The following is a 26,087-nucleotide window of genomic DNA, read 5'->3' on the forward strand; positions in this document are numbered from 1 at the left end:
CTGTTTTTCACTTGCGTAGACAATAACAGTTCAAAATTCTCAGGGCATGATGCAAATCCCCGAGTTTAAAAATGTCTGTCACAGTGTCCCCAGGTGGTGAAGCAACGGCAGCTAAGAGTGGAACGCAAATATATCACCATGTTTTGTGTACACCGCGGAACCTTTCGCAACACTTTACTGTGTTTCAGAACGCTACTAGCATTCATAAAGTGCCGTTTTCACACTTTGTGCCTTTATTCCCCCAATACATTTTCTATATGCCACTTGTTCTCAGTACTCGCCACTACTGTCGTGCATCCTTTGTTTAGTGACTATAACTTGCACGCCCTTCACACGTCCGCACATCTCGCTCTCCCACGACATACTGCCCGTTACATTTTTTTTTAAAGATGAATATATTACAAGCGCCACTCTGCGGCAACGTTGTCCACGCATTGAAAGTGTCTACGTAGTGCTCGCTGTGCACAGGATTCATCGCCCTGTTTTCCAACTTCCTGCCGCGCCGTTACTTCTAGCTCTCCACTGCCTTCATCTCCGAGCTCACCCGCTTGAGCGATGCTGATCCGTGGCACAACTGCAGCTTTCCGCAAGCAAACCGCATCCTTCAGAGATTACCATAAATCACCTTCCAGGCCATTTCGCTTCTTCAAGCGAAGGGAGCGGACGCATTTGATGGCGTGGTCGTATAAACGCAGCACGAGAGCTCTTCGAAACAAATTTGACTGCTCGAGTGTGGCGTTGGCGAGCTCATATCGCCGCGTTCAAAGAGCGATGAATGAAGATGAAGCCAGGATGGCGGATCGTCGAGACGAGCCAGAGATGCGATGCGGAGATGATTGATGACTCACTTCATGCAAGAATCCCAAGATTTAGTTGCGTTAAGTCAGGCTTATCATCATTGATATCAGCAGTAATCAAAATGCGCTTATAAAACGATTATTCTTTGCCACGCACTATGATACTTTATCTTTTCTGCATGACTCTTTCACCGATGTCTCAAGTTTGCAAGCATGGATTTCTCTTCGGGCTCTTATTTTATATAAATTGGTTTTTGAGCACTTATAAACAAATTATATTTATTTTAGAGCCGCCTACATCAGCACGTAAACTACACTGCGTCAGAAGACTTCACTGAAGTTAGAAGTCGTCAGAAAAAGGATCTAGTAGTTGACGTTTTTAAGTCGAAGCGTGTCTTGTCTCTCCACAAATGCTCTACCTGGATTTGATAATCTGTCTTAAGAGCATATAGGATATTACTTGCTGGAGAAAGTAGTTTTTCAGCCGTGAATACAGCACTTGAAACACATAGCGCGAAAGCAAAGACGCTATGCACTGCAATACTCGCGGATACATGATGCAGTACTCGCGGATACAGTTGTCTCCAAACATTCTCATTCTACACCTGCACAATCCATACAATGAATGCTCGTGATTATGCATGTACAGCATTAATCAGTTAAGTAAACGAAACATGATATAAGACAATCTAAAGCATTAAATGTGAAAAAAGGTATTATTCGAATCTAACTAGTAGTGCTGGTCCGCATGCAGCAAGAGCGCAGACAGTAACAGATGCGGGCAAAGCGTTTTTTTAGTAACTACTACGAACCAGGGTCACAAATAGGACTTTTACTTCATTTCTGCTGCTCATTCAATGTCTAGCACCTGCTTCAGAAAAAATATTAGAGCTAGAAAATTTTCTTCAGCCATTAAAAGCGAACATATTTCCCAAATATTTGTTTCTTTCTCTGCGTGTGCTAGATATGCCATTTATTATATTAGGAGTTCTCATGTGGCCTTCTGTGCCGTCGCTGTTCACTGTCGAATGGTTAAAGTTATAGATCGAGTGACAAGTTTTCACAAAAATTGTAATTTCTTGAACTCGCCGCGGCATTTTAATGGCTATGGCGTTCGGCTACTAAGCCCAAGGTCGCGGGATCGAATTCCGGCCGCGCAGAACGCAATCTGATAGAGGCGAAATGGAATACGTCCCGTGTGCTGTGTGATATCAGTGAATCATAAAGAATCTCAGTTGATTAAACTTATCTGGAGCCCTCAACTACGGGCTTTCCCATATGTTATGTGCAGCCTTAAGAAATTGAACATCACATATCACAACAACGCACCGCATAATGTAGCGTAACATCACATACAAGTGTCTCATACCATAAGATAACATTACAGAACATGGCTCAAATAGTCAACTGGCCGCTGTTACATGTGACGATGTGAGACCACAAAACAGCAAGAAATTTTGCGATTGCTAGTAGCAGCAGTTCCGAGCAAGACTATGAAGTTTTCAAAACTAAACAGCAAAATTAAACTGAAGTCTAACGAAACGGGCGCAGTCATAAGTTATCTGTCCCCCATTATTTTCACAATTTTTTAGTTAACTCGCGAAAATGCAGTAAATGAAAGCGGCAAAGTCAGCATTTTTGCAGCTGTCCTACGGTCACATGTCAGTTCTCGGTGACTGAACTAGTATCGAAAATACAAAGCAAAGTTAGCATCAGCATCAGGACTCCAAAGAAAAATTTTCAAAACTTTTGCGTTGGAGCATAGATGAAAAATGTGTGATTCACTCCAAATGTTGCGTCCAAGCACAAGAAATAAATAAAAACAAGTGCAAGCAAAACCATTCCAAATATTGCAGCATATACGAAATCTAATTATGGTAAAATCGTGGAAGAACGATAAGAAGTTTTAAAAGTAGGCCACAAAATGACTGCTGCCAAGAGGGGGAGCGACAGACAGGGGAGAAGACTAGAGCCCCGCAAATATGGTAATTGTTCGTTTTCGGCTACTTCCGAGGTGCTTTAGGCCACGTCTTCTATCGGGACAATTATGGTTTCTTTTATTATTTTTCCAAAATTCGTATGCGTTCTTGGCGCCAAGGCTCTGCATGTGCTGACCTATTTTCCGCGGGGGGCCAATTCACTGAAAAGCGGAAATCAAGAAGGCCAAACTAGCACCTTTTCATGACGCCGGCGCACACAGCTTAACGGGCAGTCATCCACCGCGTTAGTACAACTGTCTGTCATCCCTGCATGTCTGCGGTGTTTTTACGCGCCGTGGCGCAAGTCCATTTTGAAATTAACAGGTTAGAAATTACGTCTTTACTGCATTACCTCTGAGGAGTTTTCAGTACGTTATGCCTATTTAGTTGTGAATTTTTCATTAAAGTATGACTAATTAAGCTATTAACTCAAGTGTAAAGTTGAAATAGACAGTACGTATTCTCCCTTCTTCCTCTTTTTGATGCTTTTTGATCATGAATGCGTCATGTTGAAACTGCAGTTTGTAATGTTTTCCTTCCTACTAGCGCACGCCATGTGTTGATAGTCTCTACCAATGGTTATGCGCTTCCGTTCCCATTGCACTAGTGTTTGCAAGCCAGCAAAGGAAAAATGAGTGGCAGCTCATGACATCACAGGCGCTCCGCTCTCGCTTTCTCTCTCTCTCTCTCTCTCTCTCTCTCTCTCTCTCTCTATATATATATATATATATATATATATATATATATATATATATATATATATATATATATATATATATATATATATATATATATATTGTAGGGGTGTGTTTATTCGGTGAACCCAGATGATTCCAGCCGCTCAGGGGAGACTCGCAGCGAAGCGTCAGGCGTGGCGAAAGAGCAAGGCAGCGAACAACTTCTTCGTCCTTGAGAGCGGCAGCACGCGACGCATGTCAGTGGTTATATCGATGAAGATTACCACACTACAGTTTCCCCCCGGGCAGAGAAGGAGCCATCCTGGCGACTCATGGTGCCGAAAGGACAGACGGATCGTAGTAGGGCTTGATTCGGTCCACATGAACTATTTCGCGTCCACGGCGACGCAAGTCCGCAGATGGCGTAACGGGCTCAACTACGTAGTTCACAGGAGATGTTTTTTGAAGCACTCGGTATGGACCGTGATACCGAGCAAGAAGCTTCTTTGACAGGCCGGCGGTTGTGGCAGGAACCCAGAGCCACACCAAGGAGTTGGGCGCATATGAAGGCGCCTCACCAGTGTCACGATGGTGTTTTTGTTGCCATTGATTTTCCTTTGTGAGCGAACGAGCGAGCTGACGGCATTCTTCTGCATACTGGGCGGCGTCCGAGAGTGGCGTCGATTCAGAAACATCAGGGCGGTAGGGAAAAAGCGCGTCCATTGTGCAGGTTGGCTCGCGCCCGTAAAGAAGAAAAAAAGGGAGAGAATCCAGTGGTGGTCTGTATCGCAGTGTTGTACGCGTAGGTTACGAAGGGAAGAACGTGGTCCCAGTTGGAATGAGCGTCGTTGACGTACATGGCCAGCATGTCACTCAGAGTACGGTTGAAGCGTTCTGTCAGGCCATTCGTCTGAGGGTGGTAAGAAGTAGCGGTGCGATGAATGATGCGACATTCTTTCAGTAGGGCCTCGAGAGCGTCGCACAAGAAAACGCGTCCGCGGTCACTGAGCAGTTCCTTCGGAGTCCCGTGGCGAAGAATCAAGTTGTTGAGAATGAACAAAGCAACGTCTCTTGCAGAGGCAGAGGGTAACGGGGATGTTTCAGTGTAGCGAGTCAGATGGTCTACTGCCACAATAATCCACCGGTTTCCAGCAGGAGTAGTCGGAAGAGGGCCATAGAGATCTATGCCAACGCGGTCAAACGGACGAGCAGGGCAGGGTAACGGCTGCAACGAAACAGAGGACTTCTGAGGAGTTTTTCGGCGTTGACAAGATTCGCAAGCGCGCACGAAATGTCTTACGAAGCGGTACATTCCACGCCAGTAAAATCGCAGACGTAGGCGTGTGTAGGTTTTCAATACGCCACCGTGAGCACATTGTGGGTCACCATGGTACGCAGCACAAATGTCGGCGCGGAGATGACGCGGGATGACTAGAAGCCACTTCCGTCCATCAAGCAAATAATTGCGGCGATAGAGAAGACCGTCACGAATGGAGAAGTGGTGTGCTTGGCGGACGAGCGCTTTGGAGGAATGACCGGGAGTAGGACTTGAGAGAAAATTCAAAAGTGCATTGATCCAGGGGTCATTCCGCTGCTCGGTAGCCATGTCGATAGTTGTAAGAGTCGACATATCGTAGGCACAGACGTGGTCAGACGAATTATCTCTAGGCAATGGCGAGCGGGAAAGAGCATCCGCGTCCGTATGCTTCAGCCCTGATCGATAAATGACATGAATGTCAAACTCCTGGAGACGAAGAGCCCAGCGAGCAAGGCGACCGGATGGGTCTTTCAGAGAGGCAAGCCAGCACAAAGCGTGGTGATCGGTCACAACGTAAAACGGTCGACCATACACATAAGGACGAAATTTTCCGATAGCCCAAATAATGGCCAAACATTCCCTTTCTGTGACTGAATAATTAGATTCTGCCTTTGTCAATGTTCGGCTGGCGTATGCCACAACATACTCGCTGTAACCATGCTTCCAGCATGCCGGATGACACTGCCACGACATCGTCGCCCCTCCCAACCACCGTGCTGTGTTCTGGAGCTCTACGGCAGCGTGATCCGTGCTTCTTCAGTGGCACAGCCGACCAGGACGTCGACGATTGGTTGGCGGCATATGAGCGCGTCAGTAGCTACAACAGATGGGACGACGCTATCAAGCTAAGCGATGTAATCTTTTATCTGACTGACGTGGCGAACCTCTGGTTTCGCAACCATGAGGCAGACCTGCCATCTTGGTCTGCATTTAAAAAGAATTTTGCAGAAGTGTTCGGCCGCCCTGCAGTTCGCAAGCTCCGGGCAGAACAACGCTTGCGTGAGCGCACTCAGCAAGTCGATGAGTCGTTCACTAGTTATATAGAGGACATCGTGGACCTATGCAAGCGTGTCGATCCGCTAATGACTGAAGCGGATAAGATCGAGAACATCATGAAAGGCATCTCTGACGACGCGTGCCAAATGCTCTGGGTAAAAAATCCTGCCACGGTGAGTGACGTGATCAAGCTTTGCCAGAGCTACGACGTGCTTCGTAAGAAGCGCGCTTCTACCCGGCGGTCCGGTGTTAGAGACGACGCCATCTCTACACTTGCGCTGGGCGGTTCTACCCCATCAGAGGACAGCCCTTTACTTCAGCAAATCAAAGCCTTCGTTCGAGAAGAGGTCGCCCGCCAGCTATCGCTGGTCCCTCAGTTACAGGATAGTGGCCGCCTTGTTCCTGACATGGCTCCGTCTTTGGCCCCTACCATACGGCGTGCCGTTCAAGATCACATCGCTGACGTTCTTCCTCCCAGCTCCATGCTCCCGCCCAGCCCTGTGCTGCCGCCCAGCCCCGTGCCAGCGCAAGTAACGGCACCACTGACTTACGCCCAAGTTGCGGCCAGGCCGCTCATGCCATCAGCATCTCTTTCCTACCAGGCCGCTCCTTCCAACCTTCCTTCGCCTTTGCCTGGGTCTGCATTCCATGTCCCTATTCCAAGGGTACGCCAACGCCCTACGAACCCTTGGCGTACCGCGGACAACCGACCAATCTGCTACTCTTGCGGGCTGCCGGGCCATGTCGCACGCCTTTGCCGCCAACGCCTTCCACCTTCTCGACCTGAACTATGGAACTACTCCTACAATACAGACCAGCCCTCGCCGAGAAATCCGCCCAGTTCCGAATTTGTATCTCGTGACAATCAAACGTACACAGCTCGCCGATCACCTTCCCCTCGTCGCCGTTCCCCGTCCCCACTCCGACGTTCTACCGGCACCGTTGAGGGAAACTAACAGTCGCAGTTCCCGGGGCAAGAACTGCGCTTGGTTCGAACAACTTCTTCGTCCTTGAGAGCGGCAGCACGCGACGCATGTCAGTGGTTATATCGATGAAGATTACCACACTACAATATATATATATATATATCTGTGTGTGTAGACAAGGCAAATGGAATGAGGGGCTCGTTTGATAAAACATATTAAGGAAGCCAACAGTCACCGACAACAATGTGCATAGGGGAATGTTTGTAATTTTTTAAATTTGTAGTGCCAATCAATTGGTTTAAAGAGTATAAGTAATTTTCGTTAAGCGAATTGATTGGCACTACAAATTAAAAAATTACAAACATTCTCCTATGCACCTTGGTTTCGGTGACTGTTGGCTTCCTTAATATATATATATATATATATTGCTGGCATGCGGAGGCTTCTGTATCGGTGTATCGGTTATAGAACTGCATCACCATTGTTGGAGACTGTGTTCAAGAGTAACGTCCTTCTGAGAAGGACGATATTTAAAACATTTTTGAATTTACAATAGCTTGTAATACACTCTGTGCGGAAGTTACAGCGGACAAAGAAACAAAAAAAAAAAACCCCACCTGCTTGTTCCTTTCCCCAAAGCGTGCTTTGCCTCAAGCAAATTTATAGTGCGGCCAAGCTCGCCTTTCAAAGAAACTGGCGGAAAAGCGATGCGTAGGCAGCTAAGAGTAGGCAAGAGGGTCAAACGGGTTGGAGGGTGTTACTCGTTTGACGGTTCATTAATGCGACTGTGTGAGCGTAACGTCAATATTCTCGAGTCATAATCAAGTGAAAAAACAAAACAAAAAATCATGCGTGAATCCCCAGTAACGTATTATCAACGACAAAAGTCTCTAGGACTTTGAGGAAGAATTTAAGCCTATAAGCGCCACGTTTTTCAGCATTGACATCATTTAACTAACACAGATTAAATAATCTGAGATTAATTTTCAGTGCCAATGGGGTGGTCTCGATCCAGCAGCCATGAATAAAGGCACTCGCTTCGTTTGCAATTCACGTATTTTAAAGACTTTTGTATCCACCCGTACCTTAGTTTACCGTACCCCCTGTGCGACTAAACACAGGGATGGGGTTTTCACAATTGCATGTTGGAATGGAACGTGAGCAGCTTAATCGGAGTTTCGGTTCTCCCTGCCAATATTATGTTCAACCATTATACTTGGGTTGTCACGACGCCAGCTTGCTCTCGGGGCCGGGAAGATGCCCTCCTAATTCAGAGAGGCAGTCGTCGCACATCTCGCACCACGCTTTGTTGTTCTGCATCTTCGCTGGAGAAAAACTTTACACATCTCTGCTAAAATCTCGTCACGACTAAATGAGGGAGGAAAAGAACAGTGGGCGACGGCTATAGAGAATACTAAGGATTCCGTTGGTAGCCGGTGCTGCTAGTGGTGGAGGCGAACTAGGCCTAATGCAATCTTTGCGTTAAGGAAAAAAAAATAGAACCCCAGACGCGGCAATACGGTAGAAACTACGAAGCAAGAAATACAGCAAAACCCCAGGAGCCCACGGGAGCCAGCTGTCCATAGACAACTCACGTTGAAGATGTTGATCGATTTACGAAACTCCTCGGGCCGAAGCTTGCTCCGCGAGAGGTAGTTGACGAGCGTGAACTCGAGGAGCGCGCCGAAGACCATGACGGAGCAGGCGCCGATCCAGACGTCGATGGCCTTGATGTAGGACACGGGCGGCAGCTGGGTGCGCACGCCGGACGCGACGGTGGTCATGGTGAGCAGCGTGGTGACTCCGAGGGTGACCCGCGCGGGCGTCGCGTCCACGTTAAGCCAGAAGGACACCCATGAGATCATGACGATCAGGAACGTGGGAAGGTACGTCTGGATCAGGTGGTAGCCATTCTGGCGCTCCAGCGTGAACGTCGCGTTCAGGAAGCTGAACACGCCTGCACAGAAATCGAAGCGAAGCTCTTGTGCGCTTGAGTTGCTTCACCTTGCCTCGCACGAGAACTGAGCAACAATCCAGGCAAAACTTGAGTCCAATTTCTGCGCGTTGGCCTATGGTGGTGTGGCGCCTCAGCCGGTCTGTCTATTATTAGTTGTGCCTAGCATCTTTTGCGACACTCGTGCTACAAGGGCGTTTAAACAGCCGTCGAATCGAAAGCTTTTAGATTCTACTGACGGCGGTCAGCTGCTACACGAGGTTTATCAACGGCATTCGATTCTAATATCATTCGAGCCAACAGAGCACCACGAAGACATTTGAGAGTTTCAAAAGCTTCCGTAACGACAGCAGCCGCGCCTTTCTGCGCAATCCCTCAGCGCAGCAACTAGGAAAACAAAAATTTAAAATATGGGATTTCAGTTAAGAATACTGGACAAACTTCATATGAAATATTATTTTCTTTGCTGCGACCCATTTTGTTGCATAATGTGGCACATCTGGTGGTCATCTTCGGTCTCGTTGGCTTTGGTTTCTGGCTGCCCAATTTCGGAGACATAATGCATGCATTCTAGTAGCAACTATAAAAACTAGCCATCCTTAATTTGAAAGCCGCCATCGGGGCCGCCTCTTCCACCTTTTGAAATCGCAAAGTAGCAGATACGACAAACACACAAAACCACCTAACGAGCAAAAACGAAACGTGACCTCAGCAGCGCCGCTGAAATATAGGGAATGAATGTTGAATTCTCAAAGCGTCTTTAGAACTCGTCGTGGAGCACCTTGGTATTCTGTCGTCTCTCCATGCCATTTGGAGTCTCGGCTGTCATTTTTTACTCTAGTTACTCGATCCCACCCACGCTTGGCGCAGTATCGAGAAGTTCGTCTGAGCACATAAAGTGGCATGAAAGCCGGCTAATCACTGTGTTTTTAGCCAGTCGGAGTGCCAGATATTCATATACTGCACCTTTCTGGAGAGTTTTGCAACCGATATGCAAAAGTATCTCGGATTTTCCGCATGTCCATGCGGCGGCCTTCAAACAAGAGCCCCTCAGCGCTAACATAATTTTCGAAAGAAACTAATTTTTTGTCAATTTTTGTAATTTTCGTAAATTTTTGTTTGCAGTAGCGTTTTCCCTTGCTCCAGACATTTTAATGTCATCAAAACTCCCACTGAAGGCTTTGTCTCTTTGCCACCATGCAGCGGGCTTATTTTCTTTTCCAGTACCTGGCTTAATAGTTTCGCGAAACTCTAAGACATTAGCGACACCTAAAAAAGCACTCATTCTTTACTAAAGCAGGCGGATCTGGCTGCTTCCTCAAATAGCCTTGAATACTAACGACAACCGTATGTGATGTTATATAGGGCAAAAATCTTGTAAAGTTGGCGGGCTGCCTTTAGGCTACCAGAACACCCGAGTGTCGCATAGTGACACACAAGCTGGACAATGGCATAAGCTGTACCTCTGGTGACTTTATATACCCTAGAAAACTATAATTAAGCTGCGCATGTATTGAAAGAGGCACTGGATGCATCTTAAACATGTAATAACAAGTGCGCTTTAGAAAACGAATGTAAAAGTGACTGCACTTTTATCTTTCCGCGAGGCTTAATGTTCGATTCCTGCTGTTTTCTTTCTGCCGATACTAAAATTTCGTACTCTATCCGAAGCAGCGAGGAAGGTTGCCCTAGACGAATATAGTGGGTAGGTTCTAAGGCGTACCTGTGTCGATGGCCCTGTTGTAGTGTCCGTATGAGTTGTGCACAAGGTCAAACTCGGGGATTTCAATAGGGCGTTCGAGCACGATTGGATCCGTGTCTTGCCACGAAATAGCCGTTTGTTCGATAGTTTGGGCGTCTGGAAGAAAAACAAAACAAATCAAAGATGAACCCCTGAGCGCATAATGCTACTAGCGACACATATTGACCGACCCAGTTCCGCGACAGGGAATTCCGTAAGCAAGAGCTCTACAGGAGCTTACGTTAAGATAAATAACGACACCAGCAAGTTCAAACGCAAGGACAGATATTTCGCCAGATACTGAGCACGTTCATGAGTGCTGAAGAAATGCTAAAAATAGAACTCGATGGATGTTAAGTAGTGCTCCATATAAACAGTAACGAGGTACTTCGCCGCATCCACTCCTGGACTACCATTGCCCAACACAGTTCTGCGCAATAGAAGCCTTTCCGGCTAATTCAGCCAGCCAGTGTAATTACTTTGAGTGCACTAGAAGAACTTACGTGATAATCAAGTTCAGTACAGCAGATCAGATAACCACAGTGACGGGAAAGGTGTGGCTATCAATGACGATGAAATCTATTTCCATTCGTCGTAACTCGGCGGTAAACGATGAATAAAAAAATCGTGACACTTGCGTGTCGAAAGCAGTATACTTTTTTTTTTTTGCTTCTGACGGTTATTTTTCTGTATTAGAGATGCAAGAGCAGAATTATGCTTTTTAGATTACTGATAATTGAAGCGATATGAGTTTTTCGCTTTCCTGGTCGTAGATTATGCGACACATGCTTGTGTCGCCATGCGCCGCAGTCAACGTGGATACTCAGCGGTGCAACGCTCGCTGAAAAGTTCTGTTGCCGGTTATAAAACTTTTTTTCTTTTTCATCTGCGACTGTGCCCGTTTATAGCGTGCACGTGGCTTTAAAAAGGCACAATCGAGCCATTCTCGTTTCCTGCAATGCAAACGTCTTAAGGTAAGGAGATTAATGCTCGAAATAAATTTAGAACAGCAAAAACAAGCGTTACACGTATGCTGTGAATTTAGGTGAAAGTGAAAGAACTAGAACGGCTTCTGTTTTTTTTTCTAGCAGTGAGCATGAAGTTGAAGCATATACAAAACGCGCATGGTCTTCGTTTACGCAAGGGATAATGCCTGGGCCGAAGAGGAAAAAGGAAAAAAAAGCAAAAAGGCACAGACTGACATCACCGCCAGACAAGCTTCTATACGGAAACAACGCACGGTCACGACTAGCTGAAAGGTTTTGAATGCTGTTTTCGGAATGGCAAGGATAAAGGCGGCCTCGGTGCTAAGAATAGTGAAACTGTTCGAAATACACTCCTGGACAAGTTTTCAAGACACCGCAAACGTTCAAATTTTTCGATTTCTGAGCGTTTAAAGCACTTCAACCACCTCTGGACTATGGGCTGCACGGACAGTCACTGGGAAAACTGAACTTTTTAGCAGCTTTCATGATATTCATACATTGGCTAATGAGCATACATGAACACTGCTTACAATTTTTTCCCTGAAATTTGCGCATAATTTCTGCGAAGACGACAGCATACTGCAGTTACTGTACTCTACCAATTTGAGAAGAATGCTGCAGTATTCAGACATTTTTACTGTAGCAGCATGAGAAAAGATTTTTTTTTTGCCTGGTGCTTTTACCCTAACACATCTAGAAACTGCACACTGCACAGTTTAATTCTTATTTGCACACACCAAGTCTCGAGATAACGAATTACACTCCGCGCCACGTTAGACGGGCCACTTCCGTGCCATTAACGCAGCGGTAGTGCTTTAGACTAATTCAGTCTGACTTGTTCCACACTGACGGAATCCCGTCGGATTAAACCTAACAGAAAGCAGCGCCCACAAAGATGATTGATGTCACTCACACGGCCCAGCAGGATGTGGCAGCGTTGCGTGTCCAGTGGAAAGTGCTTGAATGACATGAAGCAGGCGAGGCGCAGAGTGAGGCGCATGCTGAAGAGCACCTCTCCGTCGGGTCCCAGCTTGACCAGCTTGTTGGGGACAGTCACGTAGTGGAAGTTGGCCTCCTTCACGTTCCTGAAGAACAGGTCGGGCTTCCATATCTTGCTCATGATGTCCTCGCCGTTGATGGTGACCGGCGTGGTGACGCCGTACTTGCTCACGTTGAGCCGAACGTCCTGCCACGACTGGCGGAGGTAGATGTCCATTGCCGTACTCCTGCGGGTGTGACACACGCGCAGGCAACTAGGTCAGCACAAAGAAGAGCAGGCAAAGGTAGGAGAAGGCGCTTTAACTGAACGTTGGCATTATGCGGCGGCAGACTTCGAGCGCCCAGAAGTCAAAATGAACACAATAGAAAAAAAATATGTGGCCGCTTCGAAATTATTATCGTTTTCTTTTTGCGCATGTCGATGTTCACTAGGTGTTTTCTAGGCTACGCCATAGAAGTCCGTACAAGTGCGTTCGATTACTTCAGCACAAGGAAAAAATGAAATGCGCTATGCAATATCGTGAACTTCACAATTTTTCAGAAAGCGAAGCCTCCAAGGAGCAGGGGAAGTTTTTACCAAACGCATCAAAGATAAAACAGCGATAATCTTTCAACTCTTCTTATTTGCAGCTGCGAGCTTCTCGCCCATCTGTGAATTTCTACTAATGTCAAGTTCCCTTTCCTTTACTTCTCGTTGTGACATTAACAGCTATACTAAAAATCATAACAAGCCAAGGCTGCGACACTATCCAGTGTGCTTCGAAAGACGCAAAGGTGAAGCATGATTAAATTAAGCACCCTTAACGTTAAAGGTCCTGCAAGTGGCACAGTTTCACTTACCTTTCTCCTAGCGGACATAGTGACACAGATTGGTTGCGTCTTCCACTTGAGGCGTAGAGCAGCTCTGGCTGTGGCGCAGGCTACCATGACCTTTCACGCGAAGGGGACGAAATATGGCGTAAACTGCTGGTGTTATTGGCCTTTACAACGCAGAGCTCCCCGATATTACCATTTACTAAACTCCTTGTAGGGCCCATGAATTGAAATTCGACGCTCACATTGGGCCAGGACCCGTAGGTCAACTGACTACCACGCCACCTCCCGGCGTCCAGACAAATTGCTCCGCACTGCTGAAACCATACAAGGTGCAGAAAAAAAAGTCGCAAGGCGCACCAATGACTTACAATTCACAAGACAAGTGACGTCATCATCCGCTAACCTCCGCTGAGTGGCCACAGGGGCTAACTGAGTTTGGATGGGGGAGGTTCGCAATTGGAACGATGGGCGTGCTCTTACTTAGGGCTAGCTGTTTAAGGTTATTGTTATGGTGCAAAGTGCGAGTAGACCAAGAAATTAATTTGAAAGTTAATTCTACGACGATACGAGGGGTGACCGCACAGTTCTTGTCCTGCCATGTTTTTTATTCGCCCCGGTTGTTTTCGGCTGCCCACCAATAAATCTAAGCCTGTTTGCTTTGCTTTCTAACTTGTTGCATTGTATGTACAAAAAGCTGCGCAGCTGCGCAATGAATCTACATAAACTAGTACATAGCCCTAACTTTACTTTTTGTGTCGTAATATCAAACTGCGCACGTACGCACGCACACACGCATGCACGCCCACACATACACATACGCGCGAGCGCGCAGGACAACCTACATATGAAGCCGTGTCATTCTGTCAGTTATCTTAACTGTACGCCATTTTAATTTTAAATCGAGGGCACTTTCACCGAATGAATACAAGAGGTGCGAGATCTTGCCGCAATAGAAGTTGAAGGACTATTCTTGTGCGGGACGTAGTGGTTACGTTTCCACTGAGGCGAACAATTCATGTTATCTCAGGAATGCAGCCTATGTAAAAATTATTCAGGACGCCAAAGGAGCTCCAATGATCATCGCTAATTGTGGCCTTTTTTAGCGCAAAATAGATTGAATTTTTGTGCAAGGAATTTGCAGCTGTGCAATGCTTTGGTACCTATTGCGCTTTCTGAAAGTTCTTCGCTATGGCTATTCAGTATACTATAACTGAAAATGTGCAGCTAATTTAAAAAAAAATAAAAAGTGTGCCACAGGTCATTCTCAGCTTTGAAACTGATACCCGCCGCCCAGCTGCACAGTACAAAGCTGACCTTCACGGTCTTTTTTCCCTGCTGATATGCCAGCTTCTGGGCATGCTTGAGAATTTGCCCAGTTTACGATGTTGGATGAAAACCTCAAGAACGCACGTCGTTACCTGCTCTCCCTCTTTAACGCCTCAGTGACAAAGGTAAGGAGAATCTGAGGATCCGGCGGAAACGCTTTTCTGCTCCCCACTGGTCTCCTACCAAGCCTAGCGCCTTTTAACCTGTCGAGCGCCGCGAGCACCCAACAGCATTTCGCACGCTCAACCAGGCACACGAATCACCGTGAACAAGCCCCAAACAAGGACGCGCGAGCGCATCCCGCAGGCGTGCGAAGCAGCCCACGTCGCCACTGCTTTTTTTTTTTTCCAGCGGGGAAAGCGAAAGCTCCGAGCGCGGCTGAATGTGACGCTGCCCAGTCGCAAGAAAAAAAAATAAAAGAGCACCGAAATGACACGCCCCCTCTGGCATCACTCGTCCGGGCCGGCGACGCAGACAAATAGCCGGCTGCCTGCTTTCGACAGCGAAACGGCTTCCCTCAGCCGCCGGCGCGGCGGCTGCCTCCTTCGCTTGTGGCCGAGCGGCCTCGCGACAGGAACTATTCAGGACGCGCGGCTTCTGCGATTCAACGCTCGAGGCTCGAGTCGGGGAGGAAAGCGCAGTCTTCGTCGCTGCTTCGGGTTCTTCCAGCGAATTCGCTGACCGTCCGACGCTGTTCCCCCCCTGCCCAAGCGCCATTCTCATTTCCTTGGTGCACCCGTATCGTTGCTTCCTGCGGCTGGAACGACGGCGACGAGGCGGGAAAAAAGCAGTTGGCGGGGCTTCTTATACCCCGGCGTCCGCGTGCGCTATCATAACGACGCGACACAGGCCCCGATGCACCGAGGGTTGTTAAGGCTTCTCGACCTTGGTTGGCTGTGCTCGGCCCTTCTAGGAACGCACCGGCCTTCGACCTTGATGTGGGAACGGACCCTGCGACTCATTTCCGCCGCATTTCTTGGGGTTGTAAAACACAAGGTCTTTTTAAGGAATACACGGTCAGCGCGTTTTACAGTTCCATACCGCTCTTACGCGTTATGCCCCTCTGCCGGCGGCTGCGTGCCCACCCTCGCAAATTCGCGTCCTTGCAAATTAATGCACGCAGTGCAATGTGCACGTACACACTTGCACCAGTTTTCACTCGGCCCTTTGCGTTTTAGGCGGCGCTGATGGCTGCTGACTTTGCTCCTGCCCATAAGCGGGGCCATCGCCGATACCTGCGTTGTTGCGAATCTTCAGGTGTTTTTGCGGTTCCGCTTAAGGGACCTCTAAGGACTCCGAGGGTAAATAGAAGCTGGCCTGAATCGATAATCTGCCATGTTCTGACGACAAATCGACTACTCTCGCTGAAAGCGGAGTCTTTATGAGTTATAAAATGAATAAAAGTAAGCGAAATACCAGGTGTCGCTTCCAACTACTGTTTTAACAAGCAGATCTCAATGGCGCTAACGTATCCTACCGTGGATCTCTGAGGCATGGACAAGCCGCCATTCACCTCTAAACCAGGACCACGCTAGCCTTTTCGGTAATGAAGACAAGAGTTCCGATCGAGTGGTAGGAAAAATTCACTATTTTTAAATTATACTTTTTAAGCAATGAACTTGTGTCTTGCTGCAGGAAAAACATCAAAATAGCCACGAAAAACCGACTGACAAATTTTTACTGTGGAAGAAAAAGAAAACTTGGAGTTAACCTCAGTAACAGCACAACCACGTCACATCCGAAGAAAAAAAGAAAGAAGAAAGAGAGGCGGTGGAACACCTACCTATTTCTGTGTCCACGACTGCGGTAATTCGCTAGTTAGAAAAGCGAAACAGAAATGACAAAAATCGCATTTCCGTGCGGCGCTGACAGCCTAACGAAGCCTTCAAGATTTCAGCCCCGTCTCTTTCGCACTTTTATTGCAAGAGGAGAAAGAATTTGAATAAAGCAAACAAACAGTCACGCATACTTGGAGAAGTATAGCGAGATTGCGCAGTTCGTAGGCAAGCTTGTAGTGTTGAAACTCGAGGTGCTGGAAAAGTTGTTCTGTACCCTTCGCGGGCGAGCAGTAGAGCTTCTCGGTGAGATGAAGAAAAAGAACAAAACCGGAAACTGGAGTAACACCCCTGTGGTACGCAATGCAACACGGGATGGCCGCGTGCAACCGAGCTGCAACAACTGAGTGCCCGCCGACTACCGATGGAGCGGCCGCGCTGCTAGAAACCGTCACCGATTTAAATGGCGCTCACGTCGCGCCGAGGCCTTGTCTCTTTTCGTTCTTCCGGCGTGCGAAGCGGCCGGTGGCACTATCTTTGCGACAGGCTCGGGCCGGACGGCAAGATTCGCCGGCTTCGCGGCTGCCTGTTTGCTGGCGTCACACCAATAAAGCCAGCCGGTGACCGCGGAACACCCAAGCTCGTAGCGGCAGGGAAGATAGCTTCGAACACACACCTGGCCGACTCACTTCTCCGACAGTTCGAGAACACGCTGCGCAGCGCGCGTCCTATCGTCGTGCCCGAACAGCAGCGGCGTTTGCGTGGACGTGCCTCTCCGCGAAATTGGTTTCGGAAGCGGAAACTTGCTCTGTATCTGAGACAAACTTCAAACGACTCGACGTTACTTGGATATGCAGTACTGATGGAGACGTTGCCGGCGAGCGCTAGGGTTGTCTTAGGAGAGCATGCGCCGGTTTGGAAGTGCGGTGCATTGCACACGAAAGCGAAAATTTAGAATGTTCTGTTTCAGTTTAACACCACGCAAAAGAAGAAAAAAAGCCATTGCTTAAAAGGTGTCCAAAAGACGACGTACAAATGCACGGCATCAATGCTGGTCCTGGGCATTTCTTCTTTTTGTCTTTTGTCTTTTGCGCTGCTTTTAAGCAACGGAATAACACCAACTAGCTCAACTTGCTTTGCTTATTAAAAAAAAATACATTTTCCCGCCTTCGAGGCTCAGTAGTTGCGGCAATATATGGTGTAGTAACCACGTGTCTTTGCATTTGATACCGGCTGTTGTGGCCGTACTTCGATACAAGTGAACTCGAAAACCTTCTCGCACGCACCTGCACTTCGAAGCCTCTTAGGGATCCATTCGAACGCTGTCGAAAATAATTCGAAGTCCTCTACCAGAGCGTGCCTCGGAGCGTAATATTAAAAAAAAATTGCGCAATTTTTTTATTTACCTTGTTGCAACACAGAACGGACGCGAGGTTTTACTTTACGGCGCTGGCTGTTAAAGCGACGGTTTCCCGGCTTCCCACAGCAGTAATAGCCGTCGTGTCCATCAAGCGTCCACGGGGTGGTCCCGACGACGACTGCAACTACGTAGCAACGTGATTATGTGGTCATGTGAGCACCTACGCCACGATGCAGCACTCAAGGGATACCCCAAATTCCACCAGGGAGTTAGCTGCGGTCAGGTTGCCAAAACTGAATGTGAGAGTTGCGCTTAAAGGGGCAGATCTCTCCCAGAAAGCGTCGTTAAAGGACTGGCTGTTATTCTGGGTTCGGCAAAGGAGACACAGATAGTTGCTGGAAAGCAGACCTTCAGGCGTGATCAACGTATTTTGGGCGTGTATTGCGCACAAAAGGCTCATTTATCATCAATGTCGTAATCGGAGTCTGTCGAACACAGCCTGTGACTAGACTCACCGTCGGTAGCCAATATGCATAAATTAGAACAAACAGCTTGAATAATGTTTCTTCAGTCTCCGACCAAAAGAAAAAGAAAACTTTCAAAATAACCACACCCGAGGGATGAAACGAAAATTGTCCGCCTTACACAAGGTAAAAAGCAGCGCAGAGTAAAACGTGCCAGCATTAAGTAAAACAAGCCATGTACCTTTTTAGCTTTTTTTAATTGCTGTCAGATAACCACAGAAAGATTGCCAGCGTTGCTTTCGACATAATTTTTATCGTAGCGAAAATGCAAGCGAGTAAAAAAGCTCCAGACGTTTTAGGCCCACCCGCTGGCCTCTCGGTTCCAACAAGCAGGCTGTTCTGACTTTGCTGAAGGGTGGAGAATTGGGGGGTTATTGAATAATGTTCACTCTGTTGGTACACCCCCCCGCTTAAGCCGACCAGAATTCGGCACCTGGCGGCAGCGGGCCCCTTGCCGAACAATCCTTCGTCATAAAGAGCTTGGACGCAAGGACCGCAGCATCGCTCACTCCTCGACGTCATTAGATGGGCCAGCCTTTTTTCATTAATTTAATCATCCTTTTCGCTCAACAATCATTAATAATCCCCTTTATTCTCCAAGTCAATAAATATCGCTTCAAAAAATATAACGGCAGGTCGAATTACGTGAGCTCGGATTAACGAGATTTACTGCGCACTTACTACTTGTAATTTCATGCCTTTCTTGCCTGATGCAAGCTACAGAAGATCACAGGCACACGTATGGGACTGACATCGCCCTTTTTTTTCTCGCATCTGCTCGGGCGTGTGGCACTTTCTTGAATATAGCTCACCATGTTGTTGGCGTTGACCGGTCCTATGCTGTTGACATAGATGTTGACTTTGACGTACGTCGGCTGGCCTGAAAGGAAGACCAAAACAGAGAAAAGGTGAGATGAGACGGACACTGTAAACACTAAAAAACAAGGCTTATGAGCTCCACAATACTTCTGTTTTCATTTTATTTGCCAACAGATGCGCCAGAAACAAGCAGAATTTTATTTCCGTAGCGAAAACAATTTCTCAGAGCTGTAGTCGCGGGTTAAGGTCACGACGCGACGGCCATTATTTTCAACAGAAAATCCATCTTTCTGCGGAGGCAAGGGTATAGAGCGGAGAGGGAGACTACGTCATCGCTGGTGTGGGCGTTTAACAAATGGCCGGCAAAAACCGCAAGCTGTTCTTTCCCTCTGCCCTCTTCTGCCATGGCATCTCATGAGTTTAAAGACACCAACATAGAAAAGGCAAAGCGCAGTAGGTACCAGAATTCTTCCAGGTCGATTGATGGCGCCCCAAAAGTTTGAGCCCGACCCGGCGAGCTTTCGTCGGCAGAAGCGAGCTAGGTAATTGCGTCGCGTGATACGTCGGCCATCGTCACTGCCTGAGCCACGGTAAATGAAAAGCGCGACGAATGACTCTAGCAGCCGCTCGCCCGCAAAACGAAATCGATAACGAAGCAGGAAGTTGCGCACCCTGGGTTTGGTAGACAGCAGGAAACACTCGATTAGCCGAGTGAAGTTCGCACTTGGAAAGCAATTACTGAGGTTGAGCATTTTTATATGCTATCTGCAGCTGTCAACCCGTATAAGATTAGAATTCATTGCCTACTTTTTCGCAGAGTGGCTGTAATATTTGCCGACGAGTTTTAACAGCGCATGCTGTCATTCGGGGGCGGGCGTCAAACAGCAACGAATACACATTGTGAGACGTTGATCTCTTTCCTAGCATTTTCTTTTTTAGACCTGTGAGTGTTGCCGTGGTGGATCAGTGGTTATGGCGCTCGGTTGCTGACCCGAAAGACGCGGGTTCGATCCCAGACGCGGCGGCTGCATTTCGATGGAGGCAGAATTCTAGAGGACCGTGTACTGTGCGATGTCAGCGCACATTAAAAAACCCCAGGTGGTCAAAATTCCCGGAGCCCTCCACTACGGCGCCCCTCAAAGCCTGAGTCGCTTTGGGACGTTAAACCTCTATAAACATAAACTATCTTCAGGCCTGTGCTGGGTATTCTCATCTCCGCGCAAACCAATCTGCGCGCACGGCGGACACAGCCATAAAGCTAGCAGACATATTAAAACACACTTAACGAATGCGTTTTCTAGTGTTATTTAGTGGCAGTCTTTTCAGTGAAAATGTTTAACACGGTATCCCCTTCGTGTTATTCGTGCAATTCTCCCTGCATATCGTTCTGCATATGCACTTTAAACTGAAAATATGAGTGAGACATTGCCATGAAATCGACGCGCGTCTCCGGTGCGTTTATTTTGTTCGCCTTCTGGACGCAGGATGCTACTGTGGACGAGGGTTTTTTTTCTTTTTGGCGTTGAAGGAACGACGACAAAACAGACCAGAATTTACACAAGTAGAGCAGACAGCAGATTATAACGGTTCCTTATTGACAAGCTCGCCTTAGCTCATCTTCCTAATCGTCCAAAGAGAATTGGAAAGGTTTGCCTGACTCAATTTGTCTGAGATTTTTTAGATAGAATATCACTCTGAAGGCAGCTCTGTTGCCTTTCACTTTATTCTGACAGAGACGGAAACAATGAAGAAACGCTCTCTAGCTACCTTGCTTTGCGTTGCGAAGTACAAAAAAACCACGTCCAGACGAGGAGGTTTCGCGAAATGAAGCAAGTAGAGAGCTGAAATCTTTGCACCATCGCAGAACGACCACAAGGAAAATAAAATGTCGCGAAACACTTCTATGCCATGAATAGTGCATGATAGCGGAGTCCAAAAGCCGCCACGAAGAAGAGCCGTTGTTTGAGCAGACGTGGCGATGGAAGCTGAACGCGTTTTTATTTTCCGCCATTAAGCGCGATGATCGATATCGTGAGGCGCTGTCCTAATTTCCCCTCGTGGCTCGAATTTGATGCGTATATTTGCTAGACATAGAACGCTTTTACTTACAGCCACGCTCAGGAACATAGGATAGATTAGAATTATTAGTGTACCGCTGGAACATGATGGAGATGTCATTTTAAAGTGAATCTCTAAGTGGCATGCCAACCAGGGGCATTCAGTTTCTCATAGCTACCACAGGGCTGCTGATTTCCACTGTTCTTTCATTTTACGGCACGTATTTATTCGGTGAGTTTCTTGGTAGTGATAAGTTAACTGAGCGATGCCATTCAGCCAGTTCGATCGTTCGTAACTCGCCGATAGTACGCACGCTAGGGGGAAATGAGGAAAAAGTGCTCTGCCCCCCCCCCCCCCCCCCCCTCCCCCCCGCAGCACGGCCACCAGCAAAATGTATCGGGCGTTTCAGCGAAGCCGGGCAGCAATTTATGATGGGCATGGGCTTTCGAAAGCATAAAGACGAATTTTGTGGCATAACGACACCAGTGGCAGCGCACATCGAATATCCAGTAATAATGTTAACTAATATGATAGTTGACTAAGCTCTAGTAGCTCATCTTTAACCATTACAGTAAGGCGCCTCGATGTGGTTAGAAGTTTGTAGCCGGCGGTTAGTTATTGCCGAATTAGTTTTAGAATTTCAAATGCCATCGCGTCCTCCAGTACGCGTGACTCGGCTGTGCGCATGTTACAACATCTGTTAATTCCTGCCCGGGCAAGTGGGCGCACCGAGCAGCGGCCCGAGCCGGACTGAGAACGCCACATGATAGGTGCGTCTACGTGTGACGTGTACTTGTGGGCGTGGCCGCTTGAGAAACATGTGAATGACGAGCGGGATGGCCTAAAATCGTTGCGCCTCAGAGGCGAGAGTATTCGTGTTTTAGATATATTCAACTGATGTGGCTAATTCTAAATGTCAACATGAAATATCTGATTAGAGCCACTAATAACCAGGCGCCTAACCGTAACAGTTCAAAGTTAGCTATTAGAGTTCAGCTGGCCAGAAAAACAGTTAGCACGATTGACCTGTTTCCTGATATCTGCCAGCGCTGTCATTACCTGATAAAACACGTTGCAGGGCTAGTTGGTGAAGCGTTTTTTCTTTTCTTGAAATTAAACAGCGCTACATATATGTTTTCAAAAATTATATAAAGCGCACTTAGGACAACAGACAAGGGAGACCAAACAATACAAGCGCTTGTGTTGTTTGGTCTCCCTTGTCTGTTGTCCTAAGTGCGCTTTATATCATTTTTGAAAATGAAAAACCAACTAGCTCAGATGTCAGAAAGGCAGGACGGGCGCTGACTTCAACTATGTTTATTGACACGTATGTTCGTTGAACACAAAAGAAATACGACCGTGAGCGCATGCGCATCTATGATCACAGAACGAAAAGGCCAAGAAAACGGGGGGAGGGATGGGAGGTGAGGAGGGGATGTTGAAGGATTGAAGTTGCAAAATAATTCTTTCCAAGATGGCAGCAAAGATAGATTAGCTCAGGAAATATCGGAAGCCTTTTTTATCAAAGCGAGAGGCGACATGTGTGTCAACGCCACTTCTGTCTCCCTGCACGCCAACGAATGCACATTGCTGCAAGCTAGACGATGAAATACAGTCAGCTGATCGTAATCTACAGTGCTTTATTGCGGTTAACCTGTAAAAAATTGTTTTGCGACCGGAGCCCTTCACTACGGCGTCCCTCATAGCCTGAGTCGCTATGGGACGTTAAACGCCCTTAAACCATAAAACGTATTCAATACCATGCTTCTAATTTCATCAAGCATGGTGCGAAGAGCACTCTTTCTCTGGAAGGCATCGAAAAAGGACTTTTCACTTAATCTCTTCTACAGACATGGTATCGATTTAACATCTCCTTATCAGAATGTTTTACTCGATTGCATTTTTAAACACTTTCGATTCTTTTTCACCCTTCCTAGTACAAAGCACTTATTCCTCTCTACTGCAGACGGGTTACATTTCTGGGAACGTTCATTTTTCCTGCTTAAACTGAAAAGCCAGCAGAAAATAGGATGCACAAGGAAGAGACAGAACAGGGAATATACGGTACCATGCGCAGCTAATTAGTTATATCAGTGTCGTACTTAACCATCCTCTGTTTGTGCCATCTCTTCGGTTTGATTTTGATTTTAGCTACCTTTCTCCTTTTCTGTTGTATTTAATACTTAGCCACGCGTGGAATATGCACCGCAACGCTACGTGTACCTTAGCCGCCGTAGTGGCTCACTGGTTGTGGTGCCAGTCTTCACGTTACAAAAAATAAGTAACCGATTACAATTACAATTACTTCATCTGAAAAGTAACTGATTATAGTGGTCAACTGCCACTCCTGAAAAGTAGCTGAATAATTACAGAACAGTAATCGATTACTATTGCGTTACTTTTCTTTCAACTTTATTGAAATGACAAACTCATTCAAACTGCAATAAACTAGTGCGGCTTCTTTGGTATTTTTTTTACGCGTTGTCAAACTTCAACAGGAGTTGTTTTCAAAATTGTCGTCGCTGATTTTGCAAAGTTTCTTTGTGAAGAAATCAGCCACTACCCTGAGCACTTTCAATGAAAGTGCTGGAGGGTAAGGCGGTGTTATACAGTAAAAACAGTTTGCGCATCAGCGCCTAGTAGCGTAATGCTTCGATGCCTAGTTTCTACGTACTCTATGAAGCGTCGCGCTTCGTTCCGGTCAGTTTATGTGTGCACTTTAATTCTATCTAGAATACACAGCGACCAGCTTCGGTGAACAGTTTTATGTACAGTCGTGAGAAAAAGTGGTTTACAACACGCAGCCGGTGGCGGAGCTCGGGAAAACTGCATTGCAATGCCATTTAGCAGCAGCTATATGGGATCGAGACAATCGTGCCGTTGCCTCATTTTATCGACAAGAATGTCAGTTAGCTTGACTCGATGCGTCGCGCTCCTTCTCGCCTAAATGCTCCGACGCAATAAAAGTCGCGTGCGTGGCGTTTTTCTTTTTGTCATAGTTTTGTTTTCACTGCATGGTCGAAATACGACAAGGCAACCGGCGCATGGCCGGCTCTGGCCGCGCTGCGACATCGCTAGCGTAATGGTCGTTCGCGTGACGCTAAGTCGCCGAACAAAAGGCCATGTCTGTGGCGTCCAGCTTTACTTCAACGTTAACAGGTACGGTTTTGCAGCGGCAACGCTCGGCATTTCACCGAACAGTAGCGCGACACACCGAAAGGAGCCAACTGACACGCCTGCAGACAAGATGGGTCTCACTCGAGCTATCTTGACCCCTTTCGCTGTCAGTAGATGGCCTTTCGACGCAGTTTTCCCGAGTTCCGCCGCCGGCTGCGTGTTGTATACCACTTTTGCGCATGACTGTACAGAAGCCCGGAATGTGTATAGGTTCCTCAGTTGCTCCAGTGCTGTGCGAGATATACCTTTGAGCGATTGACGGAAGAATTAAGGAAAGCCTTATTGGCCTATATGTGAGAAAGGTGTACCACGGCGCAGATGATTACCTATACTGCATTCTTACAAGAGCTGCAACCTGACATCCTGGCTACTACCACTAATGAAATCCCGCGTATCTACATCACATAGCCAGGTGGACTGAAGTTCACTTGTGAGTTTTCTGGTGACAGCTCGATGTCGTTTTTAGATCTCCTCGTTAAGCTCTCTGGGTCACGTGTGTGCTGGTCGCGTACCACCCGAGGTCCAAGAAAAGTGCACTGCCTTTCGATCGCGTTTATTCTAAGCGAGTAAAACGGGCTGTAGCTAGCACTAATGTTCAGGAAGCTCTCAATAAATCTTTCCCGTGCTTGTTGAGTCAAAGCTTCGATGACCAAGTGGCTCACCTAATTAGTGCTGTTTATCTAAACGAATTTATTTGCAGTATATGTGAAAGCCTACTCTGCAAAACCACAAAAAGAGCCAGGAAAGCGAAGCACGAAGCGAGCAGCCACATTATTCCGTATTTGCAGAGGCTGTCGCACAATATTAAGAAGATCGCAAATAGATGTCACATCAACGGGGTTTTCTCTGAACCGTACAAGCTTGGCAAAGTCTGTGCAATGTTTGGTGATCGAAAGCACCAATCACGCTTTTAGAAGCATGTCACCAAGAACACGAAAGGCAGGAGCAAACTTATCAGGAGCAAACTTGGCAAACGCTGCTTTACTACGAATGGTTATAGCTGTCTACACTGGTTCCTTGATTTCGCCTTTTTCCTTTTTCTCTTTTGACGCAGACCGAATAAGAGATATACGATTGTGAATTGGCAATAACATTTTATTTTTTGTTTATTCTAGGTTATCAGCCAGTTTTATATCGATTTTCTTGTTTTTTGCTCTGTAGAACTATGGTGTCTGCTGTTAGTAAGCAACGACTGCAAGGACAAATATAGGTTCATCGCTTGATTGTGTAATATATAATGTGCATGGGCAATTGTTGTATGTATAAAAATTGTCCCTATGAGGCTAAATGAACTCCTTGATAGTAAGCGCCTTTTTGTAAGTATTCCTACTGATCCGATCCACGTAATTTTTGCGACGTTTCTGACAGTTCAAGGAAAAAGCAGTTTTTCTTTTATACAACGAATAAGCCGGGCAAGAAACATCCACAGATGACGCAAAATACACCACGAACGAATACTGCGGAAAGCGCAACACGTCAGGCAGCCACGCGCAGCTTCGTGCGCGGCCCAACTATTTGACGCATTTACATCGTCCTGGACGCTTAGCCCCGGTAGTGCTTTTTTTTATTCACGTAATTGATTAATGGTAATCGATTACAGAAAAACAATCACTGAATTGCCCGAAACGTTACAGTTTAAAAAGTAATCAGTTGATTACAATATTACTCAAGAATGTATGTAATTAATTACAAGTAATCGATTACAAGTAATCAATTGCGTACAACTCTGTGTGATGCTCGGCTGCTGATATGAGAGACGCTGGTTCGATCCCGGCCGCGGTGATCGCATTTCGGTGGCGGCGAACTGCTTTAGGCTCGTCTACTGTGCGATGTCAGTGCACGCTGAAGAACTCCAGGTG

General features: G+C 46.9%; 1 protein-coding gene across 3 annotated transcripts in view; it reads right to left on the reverse strand.

Annotated features, from left to right (window-relative positions):
• The window catches only part of LOC144094021 (glutamate-gated chloride channel-like), a 111,505-nt gene that overhangs the window by 8,361 nt on the left and 77,057 nt on the right, over positions 1 to 26,087 (reverse strand). For all 3 annotated transcript variants that reach the window (XM_077627862.1, XM_077627864.1, XM_077627863.1), the window contains exons 3-6: positions 18,987 to 19,054; positions 12,288 to 12,600; positions 10,371 to 10,505; positions 8,289 to 8,650 (exon numbers count right to left, since the gene is read on the reverse strand). In XM_077627862.1, coding sequence (XP_077483988.1) covers positions 8,289 to 8,650; positions 10,371 to 10,505; positions 12,288 to 12,600; positions 18,987 to 19,054 — 878 coding nt within the window. The remainder of the gene's footprint in view (positions 1 to 8,288; positions 8,651 to 10,370; positions 10,506 to 12,287; positions 12,601 to 18,986; positions 19,055 to 26,087) is intronic.

This window comes from Amblyomma americanum, chromosome 6 (genome assembly GCF_052857255.1).
Source record: "Amblyomma americanum isolate KBUSLIRL-KWMA chromosome 6, ASM5285725v1, whole genome shotgun sequence".
Classification (NCBI taxonomy): domain Eukaryota; kingdom Metazoa; phylum Arthropoda; class Arachnida; order Ixodida; family Ixodidae; genus Amblyomma; species Amblyomma americanum.